This window comes from Hyla sarda, chromosome 7, assembly GCF_029499605.1.
Source record: "Hyla sarda isolate aHylSar1 chromosome 7, aHylSar1.hap1, whole genome shotgun sequence".
Taxonomy (NCBI): Eukaryota; Metazoa; Chordata; class Amphibia; order Anura; family Hylidae; genus Hyla; species Hyla sarda.
In genome coordinates, this window is record NC_079195.1 from 74,123,048 (window position 1) to 74,140,386 (window position 17,339).

The following is a 17,339-nucleotide window of genomic DNA, read 5'->3' on the forward strand; positions in this document are numbered from 1 at the left end:
ATTTGTATAAATTCTTAGCATGCGAAGGATAACAAGGAAAAAAAGAAAAACAACATGATATATCTAGATATCAAGATAATATAATACATTTATTCTTAATTGTAGATCTAACTGTGTGATCAATCTTTCCCCTGATAAGAAGGCTGTTCTAAGAGAAGCCTACAGAGTGCTCAAGGTAAACCAGAAATACAAAAATCATAAAAAAAAATCATATAATAATATTGCTTACTTATATGACTGTTTAATGCCTTGGAAAATATGTATTTATGCAATTCATGGTAATTGAAAGCTGGTTAGAGTTTTCTTTATAGTTACACAAAATCTAATAATAATAATAATAATAATAAAAACAATAATAATACATTTAAAATAATAATAGGCATGGGTGCTGAATTACTACTGCATATATTTTTAGCAAAACTAAACATACTCATCACCCAAGTGTAAAAGTGACCCCATCTATTCACATGTTTGTAGAATGCAAACCTCACTGTGTTAAACTGCACCACGGAAAAGAAGTAGTCAGCACATGATGAATTTCCGGGATGTAGGATACTTTTATATTGTAAAAAAAACATGTATGCTCTCTTTCAGAAATAGTGGTGAGCTATGCTCCAGGGCCACAATGCCTCTCTCGGTCACGCCTGCCCCCCCCCCCCCCCTCTCGACTGACATTAAGCATGCGCCATTAATGAGCAGGCATGACATAAGCAGATTGAAGTGTTGCGGCCCCTGCTGTAAATAGCACTACCATAGAGGTGCATGAGCTTCAATTTTTGCCTTCATATAGCTCCAATTTAATATAGAAGCAGACAATGGTGTTTTTTTTTTCTGTAAAACAGTGGCACTGTACACCATATATACATATATACAGTGATATTCCCCTCTAGAAGCATTGCTCCTGGGAAACAATATCCATGTGCAGAATCCGACAGGTTCTCTACAGCAGTGCAAGGTAACGGTGTGTCTTCATTCTAAAGGAGCCGTACAGGCACCATACATAGGGCTCTGTCACGTGCATTAACTACCGTATTTTTCGCCATATAAGACACTCCGGCATATAAGACGCACCCAATTTTTAAGGATGAAAATCTAGAAAAAAAAGATTCTGAACCTTCAACTTGCGGACCTCCAGATGTTGCAAAACTACAACTCCCAGCCAGGGGTTGTAGTTTTGCAACATCTGGAGGTCTGCAGGTTGAAGACCACTGGTATAGGAGGTAATACTCACATGTCCCCGCCGCTCCGGACCCGTTACCGCTGCCCTGGATGTCGCCCTCCATTGCTGTCGCCGCATCCCCGGGGTGTCACCGTCGCTCCGGGAACATCTCTGCTGCCCGGTATCCTCGCTCTCCGTCGCCTCCATCACGTCGCTACACACGCCGCTCCTATTGGATGACGGGACAGCGTGCGCGACGACGTGATGATAACGAAGGAGAGCGCCGGCCATGAAGGGGATCCCGGCACGGAGCAGATGCCGAGGAGGCAGGTAAGGTCCCTCCCGGTGTCCTGTAAGCTGTTCGGGACGCTGCGATTTCACCGCGGCGGTCCCGAACAGCCCGACTGAGCAGCCGAGTTAGTGTCACTTTCCCTTCAGACGCGGCGGTCAGCTTTGATCGCCGCGTCTGAAGGGTTAATACAGGGCATCACCGCGATCGGTGATGTCCTGTATTAGCCGCGGGTCCCGGTCGTTGATGGCCGCAGGGACCGCCGCGATAGGACAGGTTTTAATGTGTATTTGTTGTATAAGACGCACCAACTCTTCCCCCCCCCCAGTTTTGGGTAAGAAAAAGTGCATCTTATACGGCAAAAAATACGGTAAGTTGTGGAATTAGGCATGTGGCCATCTTTTAGCCTGCAGGGATGCGACAGTAAACTAACACAATCCTTTTACAATATTCTCCAATTTAAGATAGCCCAATATAAAACAAGCAAGATATCTCTCTGTGTCTGGTATCTTGGATCTTCAATGTCAGAACATTTAAAGAGAACATTCTGTTTCACAGGATGGCGGAGAAATGTACTTTAGTGATGTCTATTCTAACAAGCCAGTTCCTGATGAACTAAAGCAGAATAAAGTGCTTTGGGGTAAGTTCAGGTGAAGAACATTGTATAAAAATGTTTAAGGGGGTGTCTGAGATTAGGGGAAATGATCTGCTTTTATTCAGAAACAGCTCCCCTCTTGGCTCTGTCATTATGGGTTTAACTTGTGTTGTAAACTGACCGATGTAATATAATCTGAAAACACTGGGTACCTACAAGTATGTAAGCACTTTTGTCTTTTTATGGACATGGACGTCAATGGGAAACGCACATATATACGGTTCCAAACAGGAAACCATATACGGTTTTTACTTTGCACATGCGCATTTGCCTCCTAAAGTCCCCACCCAACACCCCTTCCATTAAAAATGGCCAAAATTTTCAAAAACGTATGTTTTTTTTTTTTATAAAAATGGACGGAACTGTATGCACGTTTAAAAACAGTATACAGTTTAAAAACGCATACGGTTTACTTTTTTCCATACTGTTCCATGCATTTTTTTTTGCCATACGGTTTTCTTTAGAAAAACTAATTGAAAACAGTATGGCAAAAACGTGATGTGAACCCAGCCTGAGGAAATGTGACACACTATGATTTATTCTAAAACATTTAGGCTTTTCAGAGAAATCATAGTTTAAAAATGCCGTCAGGACCCAGATAACTACGGGAATCATTAGGGCATGTCCTGGCACTGCTATCCGCCCCGCAAGCGCTGAATAATATATACAGATAGGGAGAGACGTGTAAGTCAGTGCCAGAGAGGCAGAAAGCAGCCGCTGAGACCCGCCCCTGTGACTACTTACCCTGACAACATTTTTGTGTGTAAGTGGTGGAGTCTTGCAGAGAGAAACTCTTTGTAGCTGCTTCCCATTCCATTTAATTAATGGAGAGTCAGTATGTAGACCCCCCTATTTACTCACTGTCTGGAATAGGGTTTCATTCATTAATCTTTCATGTTCTTACAGTTGTATTATGTTAAATTCATAAGAAATGTGTTATACAATTTTATTTTGATGCAATTTTGATTCATTATCTGTAAGGAGGTTTTGAAACAGTGTAGACATAATAGGTGACAAATTGTTCTGCGACATCTAATTGTTGACCAATAAGCAGATTGTATTGTTGGACCACAGAACCTTCACTGTCACCATTTCGATGTCACAATAAACTTACAGACGTATCAGCAAACCTCTGCTCTTCATTGTGTTTGATTAAAGAGAATACCACAATAAATGACAAAATTCTATAAAAATTTATGTAAAAATAAAATTTCATCTATAAAAAATTAAATATAAAATATATAGAATGTTGATATACTATAACTTAGTTAATTTAAGTTATCTTTGTATGGAAATTTTTATACTTTTATAAAAATTTTAGCCTTTTTGTTTAAGTCCCTCCTTGACCAATAAGGGGGCACTAAGAGATAAAGGCCCAGATTTATCAGTCTGCCTGAAAGCAAAATTGTTTTGTTGTAAAATTAACGCTGAGCTGCAATTGGTTGCTGTGGACAAAACCAGACATTTTTGGTTCCAGGCAGATGGAATAATTTGGGCCAAAGAACAATGTGGATTAAGTACTGATAATCTTTGTTCCCCTTATCTGCCTTTGAGATGAAGACCCTATTAATTTGACACAGAATGGTTGCTATGGAACTCACTGCATGGCAACCCTATTTAAAAGGCTGTAGCCATTAGGCAGCCGCACTCACTGCAGAATTTATTACAAATAGTCTATCTTAAATGAAACATCTGTTCATCTCCAAATTTAGGTATTTTCTTTCTAATATGACTCCTCTTGCTTTAGTATCAACTCTTTAGAATCCCTTATTCAAATGTTTCCTAACTTAATTTAATTGTCTTCCAAGACTAGTAGAACCCTGATACTTCCCCAGTAACATAGGAGACAAGCAAAAGGAATACAATACTGAGCACTTTATGGCTTAGAGCAGAAGCTTTACATTTTTTAGGTAACCAAACCTCTCTTCCCAAGATGTTGGTTTTCAGCTGGTATGATAGAAGACAAAGCTAATCCAGTTATTTAACCTTCTGTTCATCTACGTAGGAGAATGTATTAGTGGAGCCCTTTCTTGGAAGGACCTCTATCTGATTGCTGAAGAGATTGGATTTAGCCCACCACGACTAGTCACCTCCAGCTATATCACCGTGAACAATAAAGAACTAGAGGATATTATTGGTAAGGTTCTATTTTTGTCTGCATTGGTAGATACAGTGATAGCTGCTTTCCTATTTACAAAACCCTTGCTACATCTGTCTATAGGTTGTGTGTGGTATTAAAGTTCTGCCCCTAAATGTAAAGGGGTACTCTGCCCTGGACAACTTATCCCCTCTTCAAAGGATAGTGGATAAGATGTGGGGGGGGCTTGACGACCACGGCCGCCCAAAGCTGGCATTCTTAGGATAGGGGATAAGATGTCTAGGGGCAGAGTACCCGTTTAATGAAGCTCAATTGCGATACCAGACACAATTGTGGCATTGTTTTTAGAAGAAAGCAGCCATGTTTTGCTAACACTGTGCAAGCCCTTTGAAGAGAAATGATTATGTCCTATGTTATCTTCTTACTACACAGTTTCCTATTAAATGAATCTTTGACTTAACATAACCTCGGGTTCCTTAGTCCTTGAAGAACAGAGTACAGCCTGCATCTCCATATAGAAGCAGGACTGGATTCTTAGCTTGAACAGTTGAATTAGCATACCTTGGCTTTATGTTGTAAAGAAAGATTGCTAAGGTGGCGCATGTTCTTAAACAACCAAAAAGATCACACAGAAACATAACTTCCAAAAAGCATAATGCTACAGTTCAGACACCTAGACTACCTGCAATCGAGTCTTTTTTAGTTTTTAGGTTTAAGCTGTATTTACACAAACATCTACTACTAACTATGACTTCAGATGCTGGAAAATTCTCTTGGATTTATTTACTCCCATCTGTCATTTTGCAGCCCACACTTTAGCCAGAGACCTTGATACCTTATCTGAATGTTTTACGTAAGGGGCAGGGAAAATTGAGTTTTCAATGTGAGGAGCCATCTGTAACCTTGATGCATTCCACTCTGCTACATATTGGAACAGAACTCTTTTTGATATGTTTGGTAAAATATTAAAAACTGAGTTTAGTTGATTCTGTTCTTATCCAAGGGAAGATTGACACGTCTTTAGGCTCCCGGGAAAGAATATTTATGACACTACAAGGTGCATAACGATGTGGATAACCTACCGTAGAACCATAAGTGCAAAGGCAAACCCACAATGAATTGAAATCATCCTTGTGGCAGCCCATATTCATTCACTGGCTCTGTGTTAAAATGTGAGCGTTGATCAAGTAGATCTGTGCTTGTTTAAGCAGCTTATTGTGTGGCTCAATTATCTTGCGAGCAGGATCACATGAAAGGTCACTGGATCATCCATGCAGCCCTTTACTTCTATCATTGTTGGCTGCAGATCCCCTATTTACATGAGATGTACGTCTGACAAACAGTGATTTTTAAGTCTACTTAAAAGATGTTATCAACCAACAAATGAGCTTTGTGTAGTGTAGGGACACTTGTTATGGCTTATATTGCACTGAGCGCTATAGAGCTCCACCATGATCCAGACACAATTCAACTAGTCGCAGGTCAACAAAGGAAGATTCTCAGGCGCTGATTAAATCCAATAACAAACTCCAATATGGAGGCCGGTAGAAGTAACCGATCGGCACAAAATGGTCATTGCCCTACCACCCTTCCTGCTCTGTGTCTCACTCTCACATTGCACCGCTATCCATGTTCTGATGTTGGCTGATGGTTGAACCTAATACACAGGACACTATATATGCCTGTTTTGGCAATAATCACCCTGTATCGCTGTTATTTTTGGTAGTACTGAAGATGGGGGCACTGCTGAATTGATATATGTGAGGGACCCCTCACATGTGTCCCTCACCCCCCCCCCCCCCAAATTACCAATGCAAATTCCATACGTTAGAGGTTAGCCCGAAAGAAAGCTGCTACAATAATATGGTAAAAAAATATTGATCTACACGTTACCAAGGTATACTGGATGCCTCCCGACAAAGCAATTTGTAGCAAAAGTACATTGTGTTATGTATGCATTTGGTTGGCTCTATACATGGCAGGTACTAACATCTCTTATTCACTTTGATCCATTTTTTTTGTGACTCTCTATTTTGTGCTTACTCTTCTGTTTCTGAAGTTACTTTTCTGCATTGATTTACTTATCCAAGTCATATTTTTTTCTTTGCACTCTGTTTCCTTACTGTCAATTTGATCTATGGGTCCATAGGGTTATTTGCCTACCTATATTTGCCTACCATACCACATATGCAATTATGTGATTATAATTTTTATGCCATTATCTGATGTATTTTTTAATAAAGCAGGTATTGATTTATTTCATTTCTTTGTTATGAGTGCTTCTTTTTTTGGGGTTGAAATAATATGGTAAAACAAATATTTTTAAGAAAAATTATGGATATACACATTACACATACAGTGACCCCTCGACCTACGATGGCCCCGACATACGATAATTTCAACATGCGATGGACTCTCAGAGGCCATCGCATGTTTAAGGCAGCATCAACATACGATGCTTTTGTATGTCGTGGCCATCGCATAAACGGCTATCCGGCAGCGCAGACTGCTTCAGCTGCCACCAGATAGCCGTTTACGGTGCCCTGTGAGCTCCGGTGATGGTCACTCACCTGTCCTCGGGGCTCCGGCGTGTCCTCTTCAGGATCCTCTCCATCGACGTCATCACGTCGCTCCGCGGTCCCGTCATCCAATAGGAGCGGCGTGCGTAGCGACGTGATGGCGGCGACGGAGAGCGTGTATGCCAGGGAAGCAGAGGCCTTGCCGGAGCGTCTGGGACACCTCGGGGACGCGACGACAGCGATGGACAGCGACATCCCCGGCAGCGGTGGTGAGCGGTGACGGTCCGGAGCGGCGGGGACAGGTGAGTACAACTTCCTCTAACAGTGGTCTACAACCTGTAGACCTCCAGATGTTGCAATACTACAACACCCAGCATGCCCGGACAGCCGTTGGCTGTCCGGGCATGCTGGGTGTTGTAGTTTTGCAACATCTGGAGGTCCGCAGGTTGTAGACCACTGTCCTATACTTTACATTGCACGGATCCCTCAACATGCGATGGTTTCAGCAAACGATGGTCCGTTTGGAACGGATTACCATCGTATGTTGAGGGACCAGTGTACTTCTAAAGTACGGAAATAAGATATTTAGGGCTGAAAACAGACTGAAACAGTTCTGCACTGGTTTCTCTATGGAGGAAGCTGGGGATACTCAACCATCTTTATGCGTGCCATCTATAGTAACATGTTTTTTTTTTGTTCTTGTTCTTTTAGGTGACCTCAAGTTTGTCTCTGCAACATTTCGCCTTTTTAAGCTTCCACAGAACTCTGTGAAAGAAAAGGGGATGGTTATTTACAATGGAGAAATCACAGGCTGTGAGAATGATATTCAGTTTGATGCAAACTTCACATTCAAGGTACCATATTATTGTAATATTTAAAATAAATACGGTAGCAAAAATATATATCCTTTTTTTTTACTGACCACAGGTCCTTTTTAAATTGTTCAAGTTATGCCATATGTTATTCTTTATAGGAAGGAGAAGCTACACTGGTGGATGAAGACTTGTGGAGTATCCTGAAGTCTTCCAGGTTTTCATATGAATTTTTATTTAAGCCCTTGGAAAAGGAAAAGTCTTCAGCACAATGCTGTGCGGAAAAGGTGAAATATAAGTTTGATAACATTTTTCTCAATTTAATTTAAAAATATTTTTATAGTATAAAATAGTTAAGCTAAACCGCTGTATGAAGAAACTGTTATACAAGCAAAATAATGTCTTGAAAATTAGGAGAAATTGAAACAAAAAGTATAATAGAAAACTGGAGAAAGTTCATTCTCCGGTGCTTCTTCTTTAGGTAAGCTAAGTGACGTACTTCTGAGGGCACCAGAAGATGCCAAGACTTGCATCACTGTGTGTGGGGGCCATTGTACCCGTAATGGTGCACACATAAGTTTGGGTACCATCCTGTGTAGGATCTGGCTTACATACAGCGATGCCTGACACCTCTTACACCCCTATACTTTCTCCTAGGGTTCCTTTTAATATAAAAAAGGAATAGTTTAGGCTGCTGGTATAACAACAGCGAAGAAGCACATCTTTATCATGAATAATAACCCTGAAATTCAGGAAATCAATATACTTTGGGATCCTCTAGGTTTTACCTTTGATGGAGACCAAATCAAGTTATGAGAGGAGATTCTTAAAAATCATACTCAAGTAACCAAAGAGACTGCAAAGACACCTGCCCCTTTTTAAAGATTCTTTACATCTTTAAAAAAACGAATCCAGGAATAGATAAACAGAGCTAATTTCTTACAAAATATGCTCCCCGTCTGTCTCCATGTTGGATGTGGTATTACAACGTGGCTTTCTTTCGAGCTAACCTCTCATGTATGGAATTTGCATTGGTAACTCTAGGGGGGTGTATGTATCCCAAATAGATACATGAAGGGGGGCGTGTTGGCCGCGGCTTCTTGTGGAGGGTCGGAACGGCCACTTTCGGAAGACTGCCGGGGCCCCATTCAAGGTCAGACCCAGTTCAATTTATAACTTATCCCCTATCCTTTGGATAGGGGTAAGTTATGTTTCACCGCACTACTCTTTTAAAAGTGCCCCTATATAAAGGACTCTTTCTCGAGAGTAGGTGCACTAGCACACAAGTTGGTATTTCATCTAACCTATTTATTTCCTTCTATCCATCTTCTTTCTAAATTTCTTCAGAAGATACAATATGAACAATAAAAATTGCTCAGTGTACAGGGCCCCGCTTGTCCTCAGTGTACAGGGCCCTGCTTGTCCTCAGTGTACAGGGCCCCGCTTGTCCTCAGTGTACAGGGCCCTGCTTGTCCTCAGTGTACAGGGCCCTGCTTGTCCTCAGTGTACAGGGCCCCGCTTGTCCTCAGTGTACAGGGCCCCGCTTGTCCTCAGTGTACAGGGCCCCGCTTGTCCTCAGTGTACAGGGCCCCGCCTGTCCTCAGTGTACAGAGCCCCGCTTGTCCTCTGTGTACAGAGCCCCGCCTGTCCTCGGTGTACGGAGCCCCGCTTGTCCTCGGTGTACAGGGCCCCACTTGTCCTCAGTGTACAGGGCCCTGCTTGTCCTCAGTGTACAGGGCCCCGCTTGTCCTCAGTGTACAGGGCCCCGCTTGTCCTCAGTGTACAGGGCCCCGCTTGTCCTCAGTGTACAGGGCCCCGCCTGTCCTCAGTGTACAGAGCCCCGCTTGTCCTCTGTGTACAGAGCCCCGCCTGTCCTCGGTGTACGGAGCCCCGCTTGTCCTCGGTGTACAGGGCCCCACTTGTCCTCGGTGTACAGGGCCCCGCTTGTCCTCGGTGTACAGGGCCCCGCTTGTCCTCGGTGTACAGGGCCCCGCTTGTCCTCAGTGTACAGGGCCCCGCTTGTCCTCAGTGCACAGAGCCCCGCTTGTCCTCAGTGTACAGGGCCCCGCTTGTCCTCAGTGCACAGAGCCCCGCTTGTCCTCAGTGTACAGAAGATCGCAGCGTTGGGACCCCCGCAATCAGACATCTTCCTTCCTTTGGATAGGGTATAAGATGTGTAGGGGTGGAGTACCCCTTTAAAGCTGTGCTCCTCCCTGAAGGTTGTTATTTGGTATTCTCTATTCTCCTGCAGTGCAATCATGGAGGATGACTGGAGAAAAGTGGGAACTTAGTAAGAACTAATTCTGTTTGGACTCCTTGTACACCTACAAATGTGACATGGTCCAAGAAGAGTTGAGAATTGGATTTACTAGGTTTGTCCTAGTAAACAATTTAGAAAGTAATAAGAGGTAACCTCTAAAATTATGCAGTGGTTACACCTGACATCCTTTTATGTTCTAATAATCTCATAGAACCGTTTTAGGCAACATTGGCCCTGATTTACTAAGAGCGGAGTGTTTATTCTGGAGTGATTTCGATATCACTTGTCTTTTTCTTCAGGCTTATTTACTAATCTGTCACACATTTCGGGTTTTTTTGTGTCGCACTAGTCAATTGTGTCGCACAAACTCCGAGCTAATGAAATTATTTGTTTGAATCAAAATGGTTTAGACTTGGTTGTTTAAAAATGTTTTCATGAATCAAAAGTATTCATGTGTTATAATTTTTCAAACATTACAACAATTCTCCTTGTTTATCAGCTTGGGTGTTAAATTGATTTAAACCTAAGATGGCAAATGTGTTGAAAAGAAAAAAATATAAACATAAACTATCACAAAAGCATTCAATATTTTATTCATAAAAGTGTTGAACTGTACAAAATGTTTTCAGGTTATAAAACAAGTTACTTTCACACAAAACCCAATGGCAAACAGTCCCTTGTTAGAAATCACACCATTTTTGGAATTTCACTCGTCCTCTTGGCTGTCGGTTATTGTGTGAGGCAAACTCACACTTTTTGACGAGTGATTTTGGAAGTACTCCGAGTATTTTTTTGGTTTTTGTCGGTAAAACTCGAATTTTTGCATAAAACATGCCCATTTTAGAGTGAAAAAAAACCCACACTCCAAGTGTTTTCTAAAGTGTCGGTTGTGCGCCTAAAATTTGGTCGCATAAATAGTCGCACAGACGTTGCGACTAAACTTTTGGCGCAGTAAACGAGAAAAAGAGTCGGTTGGACTTTAGTAAATGAGGGCCATTATGTACAGAATCAGCCCTGCAAAACACAACACACAATTCTGCTACTTTTCAAGTTATGCACTAAATGATGACAACGGTGAATATTTGGCTGAAGTGCGATTTCTCTTCAAATGCCTGGATTATCGAGGTCTATAGAAAAGAAGAACTGTGTGTACTATCATATGAGAAAGGAATGTTCCTTGTAAATATCATACTCTGACCTTGCTTCGTGCTGGGCTGCATGATGTAAAAAGATAAACTCCTAAAGGACAAAACATCTTGTATTATACTATAACCCAAGTAAAGGGGATTATTAAAGCGGACCTATCGCCAGGTTTTACGGTATAACGTATGAATTCGTACATACCTCTCATTAGGTAATTAACCCCTCCAGTGCTGATATCAAAGTTAAAAAATATATTGGACTTCAGAGCCCCCTAAGTGTTTCCCTCAGCTACTTTGTGTCCAGCAGTTTGGCCCCTTCACCAGTTAGTCACTCCCCTCTGTGCACTGATCACCTCCTCTGCCACTCAGGCCAGGCTCAAGCTTTGCCAGGAATCCACCATACACTTTAGAAGGTTGGACAATCCTACTACCAACATCTAATGTGTCTAAATAATTTAGCAATAATTAATACAAATATAAACACAATAAAAAAAATGATGTATAGATTGCTTCAACATTAGCCCATATGGGAATAATAGAAATGTACGATAACGTTATTGTTCATTTTTCTCACAGGTTGTTAAATTGTCAGTAGATATAAACATTTTGTCCTTAATGTAGTTAAAATCTGCAGCTGGTAAGCCATTTGTGGGCTTTTACTAATACAGAGCAGTCAGGCTAGGACTCCACTGAGATTTTTGCCCTGTGATTTTTGTGGCATAAAAACGCCAGAAAAAACACCCAAAAAACTGCCACAGTTTTCCCCTGCGTTTTGGCGTTTTTTCTGGCATTTTTTCTGGCGTTTTTACCTTTGTGTGGAATTTGCCGTTTTTGTCCCCTTTTGCTTTTTTTTTTACAAAATAGTTGGCTACCAAAAAAAAAAAAAGGATGCAGTAGGGATGTAAAAATGTATTTAAAGGGGTACTCCACCCCTGGCATCTTATCCCCTATCCAAAGGATAGAGGATAAGATGTCAGATCGCCGCGGTGCCGCTGCTGGGGACCCCGGGGATCGCCGCTGTGGCACCCCGCCATCATTACTGCACAGAGCGAGATCTCTCTGTGCGTAATGACTGGCAATACAGGGGCCGGAGCAGCGTGACGTCATGGCTCCGCCCCTCAAGACATCACGGCCCGTCCCCTTAATGCAAGTACATAGACTTGTATTGATGGGGGCGGGCCGTGACGTGACGATGCTCCGGCCCCTGTATTGCCCGTCATTACGTGCAGAGCGATCTCGCTCTGCGTAGTAATGATAGCGGGGTGCTGCAGCAGCGATCCCCGGGGTCCCCAGCAGCGGGACCCCAGCGATCTGACATCTTATCCCCTATCCTTTGGATAGGGGATAAGATGTCTAGGGGCGGAGTACCCCTTTAACTAAATGTTTATTTTTTCTAACAAAATTTAAAAAAAAATTTTTATAAAGTGTGTGTGTTTAACTTTTTTTTTTCTCTTTTTTTTTTCACATTTCTTATGTAGTACTACTACTCCCAGCATGGAACAAGACTGTTCCATGATGGGAGTAGTAGTACCTGTACTATAGACATATCGCCCCGGGTGTCAGTCCTGACACCCGATGCGATCGTCCATAATATAGCAGTGATGTGGCTCTATACAGCGCTCACATCTCTGCTCTATTCACATCACTGGCCATTCATATTTCCCACCCAGAGCTGTGATCGGCCGGATGGTTTCAGCCAATCACAGCTCTGAGGAAAAGATGAATGAATGAGCGGCCGGCCCGAAGTACAGTGCAGAGCAGGGATGTGAGCGATGTATACAGTCGCTCCATCTCTGCTATAGACAGGACAGTCACAGCGGGTGTCAGTAATGACACCCGCTGTGATGTGTCCTTTAGCAGGCACTACTTCTCCCAACATGGAGCACACTCTGCTCCATGCGGGGAGCTGTAGTACCTGCATTAATAGACAAATCGCAGCGAGTGTAATTTCTGACACTCGCTGCGATCTGTCTATTAATGCAGGTACTACAGCTCCCAGCATGGGGCAGAGTGTACTCCATGTTGGGAGTAGTAGTACTTATAGTTAAGGAAAGATCACAGCGGGTATCACTCCTGACACCCGCTGTGATGCTCCAGTATAATGTATAGATGCGGCGGCCGCTCTCCTATGGTCCCCTTGCACGCCGTATATATACACATTCTGATTTCTCACAGAGAGCTGTGATTGGCTGGAACCATCTGGCCAATCACAGCTCTTCGGGAAATATGAATATGTGTATATATACGGCAGTGCAGGGGACCAGAGAAGAGCGACCGCCGCATCTATACATTATACAGGAGGATCGCAACGGGCGATCTGTCAATAAGTACAGGTAACTACTACTCCCATCATGGAACAGTGTGTTCCATGCTGGGAGTAGTAGTACTACCTAAAAAATTTAAAAAAATAATAAGTGAAAAACACGCACACAATACATTTTTATTATTGTCGGCTACATTTTTAGTGCTTTACCTGCTTACATAAATTGATCCCTGTTTAAAAATGAATAAACATTCCGTAATAAAAAGATACATTTCGTCAGGTACAATTTTTTCCATCACTACTGTATCTTTTTTCTAAAAAAAAATGTTATGGTACCCTACGAAATTTTTATAAAAAAGGTATCTCCATAATTTTTCTGGATCGCTAAAGTCCAAAAAAGAATAGAAACCGCCTGCAAAAACGCAAAATTTAAAACCAACATGGCGTTTTTCTTGGCGTTTTTGCTCTCCCATAGACTTCTATGGGAGGAAAACACCATGATTTCAGGGCAAAAAACGCCAAACTAGGTTTTGGCAGGCGTTTTGAAAATCCAGCCTCTGAGCCCGAAATTGCTGAAAAACGCCAAAAGGATAAAAAAAAACGCCAAACTGAAAAATGCCAAGTGAATCTGGCATTTTGCAGTTTACCATTGACTTGCAGCTAACATCTGGACGCAGCGTTTTTTCACTGAAAAAACGCAGTGCGGGAAAATTGGCGTTTTTGACGGCGTTTTTGCAAAAAAAAAACTCAGTGGAGTTCCAGCCTTATGGCGAATTAGCAGAGCTGCTGGGTAAAGCATAGGAGATGAGCAGACCCAATGTTGATGGAGGCGGCATTCAAATATTTTTATACTTCCTGTATTCAATGAAGCTATTTGTGATCTATAATATTTAAAAAAAAAATTGTTGTGTTTTTTTTTTTTTTTTTGTGTTGATGGGTTTTCTTTTTATACTTATAGCAAATCATCACGGATCCATTCCAGCTAGTAGAAAACCAGAACAAACAGCCTTTACCTCCTAGCTACAGCAGCTGCTGCGGACCAAAAGGATGCTGTTAGGCACAAATACCGGAAGAGACTGATCCTATAGTCAATATTATTTAGTATGATAATTACAATAAACATTTCCAGGATAAATTATTGGATGGTCTGTAGATTATGAATTAGGGGCTATACATGCACACTAAGCCAAGAGTGCATGGTTTTTAAATGGAAAGAGGAAAATAAGTCAGCTGCTTATCTCCCAGGTGATCAAGGGATCCTTCATTTCCTCAAGAGCAGCTATGGACACCCTGTAAACATCCCTATTTGGCACTACATATGCAGAATATTAATTTAGTGCATCCCTTAAACCACGTCTTTGTGATTTTGTAAACTTTCAGTGCAGTAGAAATGTTTTGCCTTCACACAATCCTACCTCTGAGCTCTTCAGGCAGCTCTTTCCACCTCATGCTGGTTTTGCTCTGATATGCATTGTCAGCTGTAAGACCTCATAAAGACATGACTGTGTGTTTCCAATCATGTCCAATCAACTGAATTAAATAAATTAATGTAATAAATGTTGTAACATTTTGTCATTATTATTGAATGAAGATTGATGGGGAGGGGGACTTTTTTATTTTAGCACAAGGCCTCAACATAACTGTTGTGGTTCTAGGGTGGTAATCCTGTCTGCATCTCCACTTATTGTGGGAACCCTACTGACTACACCAATTGTGGTTTAGGATTAGAGTACAACAAACATGCCCCTCCCCCGACCATGTGCTTCCCTTGTTAGAGTCCCCAAAATGGCCACCAACTATTTGAAACAGAAGCAGGAAGTAAAGGCTAAATTTATAGGGCCTAAATATGCTTGTAAACACCCAGAAACACTGATTAAATTTTGTACAACTATGAAATAATTGTACAAGGTATTTTTGGCATAAATGTCTTGTACCAGCAGTGTATACCCACCAAATGAACAATCACTCGGTAACCAGGAAAGTTGATAATATTTAATAAAACATTAATTAGCTAAACCAAATAAGACATACATACAAGCATTAAAGGGGTTATCCAGGAAAAAACTTTTTTTTATATATCAACTGGCTCCAGAAAGTTAAACAGATTTGTAAATTACTTCTATTAAAAAATCTTAATCCTTTCAGTACTTATGAACTTCTGAAGTTAAGGTTGTTCTTTTCTGTCTAAGTGCTCTCTGATGACACCTGTCTCGGGAAACGCCCAGTTTAGAAGAGGTTTGCTATGGAGATTTGCTTCTAAACTGGGCATTTCCTGAGAAAAATGTCATCAGAGAGCACTTAGACAGAAAAGAACAACCTTAACTTCAGAAGCTCATAAGTACTGAAAGGAATAAGATTTTTTAATAGAAGTAATTTACAAATCTGTTTAACTTTCTGGAGCCAGTTGATATATATATAAAAAAAAAGTTTTTACCTTGATAACCCCTTTAATACACTAGTACATACTCTATGTTTAGCAAACTAGCATGGATCTATCTGAGTGATATAAATATTTAGTGTAGAAATGATACAGCAATATACTTCTCCATCCCAGGCTATGGTGTTGAGGAGCAGATGCTCCCCTCTTGCAGGAAGTTCAAAGAGCCAGAGGACCCTTTGTTTTCTAGTAAAATCCCCTAATGCCCCGCCCATTTGGCTTAGTGTCCGCCTACTCTCCTCACATAAAGAAGAACAGGTTCTATAGCCCCGCCTACTGTGGCTGTGTTTGAAACTAAGCTTTAGACTGTGGGGCAGGGAAATATATACTAAACGGACTGTATATACAATCAGAGTGTAATAACTCGTCCGTGTTTGACCTGAAGGGTTAAACTTCCCGGAGTTTTGGCTTGGCCTGGTTGCTTTTCTACGCCCTAGTCAATCTGGGATGTGAGCAGCTAACCAGGCTGAGCCTGCACCTGTGGGCTTAGCTACTTAAAGGGGTACTCAGGCCCTAAGACATCTTAGCCCCTATCCAAAGGATAGGCGATAAGATATCTGATCATGGGGGTCCTGCCGCTGGGTGGGATCCTCCAGCACTGGCGTGCAGCTCACACAGGTGGGTGCTGCATGAGAGATTGCAGGGTCCTCAGTGGCAGGACCCCCACGATCAGACCTTATCCTATGGATAAGAGGATAAGCTGTCTTAGGGCCAGAGTACCCTTTTAAGTCCAGCTCACTCTGTTTGCAGTTGCCAGTGAAAGACTGTTTAGTAACCAGCAATCATAGTGTTTCTGACTTCAAGTTTTGATCTTTGGTTCGGCTTTTTGACTACTCTCCTGCTTAGTTTTCTGGTACTTTGTTTACTCCTGTTATCGACCCCTGTTAATTTTGTGTGCCTCCAGATATTCCTCGACTCCGACTGTTTTTTATTTTATTGTTTTAACTCTGTCTGTCCCTGCATGTACGTCGGAAGGGACGGTCCTCGTGGTTGTGGACCCGTTGTTTAGTACAGGTATGCAAGTAGGCAGAAATAGAGGGTGTGGGCAAGATTAGGGCTTCACTCTATTTCTGCCCAACGTGACACAAAGATATTGTCATGTCGCCCATCACGTGGGTGTCTTTCTTACAAAATGCTCAACACTGTGCAAATCTGTATTCTTTGACTTCTATAAATGTTACAGAGCACAAGGTGTATGATATTGTTAAAGAAACAGTACACAATATTTACAATTGGAACCACATCTTTTAAACCTCTTGCATTTTAAAATTTCAACTAAAGTTGCAGTCTGTCACAGGGCCTGACACTGTCCATCTCTTAAGTCATGTGAAGGGAAAACAGCTATATACTGTACATCTCTCATTAACCCCTTTAAAGACATGCGCCAGAAATGTACTGCATCGGAGTAAGCCACGGCACACACAGTGTCATACATTTACGGCGTGTCTATGAAGCGAGTGCAAGAGTTATGCTCACTTCTTAGCAGGTGAGTTCCACTGCTATCAGCAGCCAGGGACTCACCGCTAATGGCGACATCAGCAATCATGCTAATTTCTGCCATTAATCTTATAGATGCTGTGATTAATGCAGATAACGGAATCTATAGGCAAAATGGCAGTGCCGGTGGGTGCTTTGTTATGAGATAGTACTGAACAGTACATTGCAATCTAATGATTGTATATTAAAGTTCCTATAGGAACTTAAA

General features: G+C 41.8%; 1 protein-coding gene across 1 annotated transcript in view; it reads left to right on the plus strand.

Annotated features, from left to right (window-relative positions):
- The window catches only part of LOC130281907 (arsenite methyltransferase-like), a 29,209-nt gene extending 14,447 nt beyond the window's left edge, over positions 1-14,762 (plus strand). The window contains exons 6-11 of the mRNA XM_056529648.1: positions 106-175; positions 2,007-2,088; positions 4,109-4,240; positions 7,432-7,574; positions 7,694-7,819; positions 14,156-14,762. Of these exons, the coding sequence (XP_056385623.1) occupies positions 106-175; positions 2,007-2,088; positions 4,109-4,240; positions 7,432-7,574; positions 7,694-7,819; positions 14,156-14,254 (652 nt within the window). The 3' untranslated portion in view covers positions 14,255-14,762. The remainder of the gene's footprint in view (positions 1-105; positions 176-2,006; positions 2,089-4,108; positions 4,241-7,431; positions 7,575-7,693; positions 7,820-14,155) is intronic.
- Positions 14,763-17,339: the final 2,577 nt, after the last annotated feature.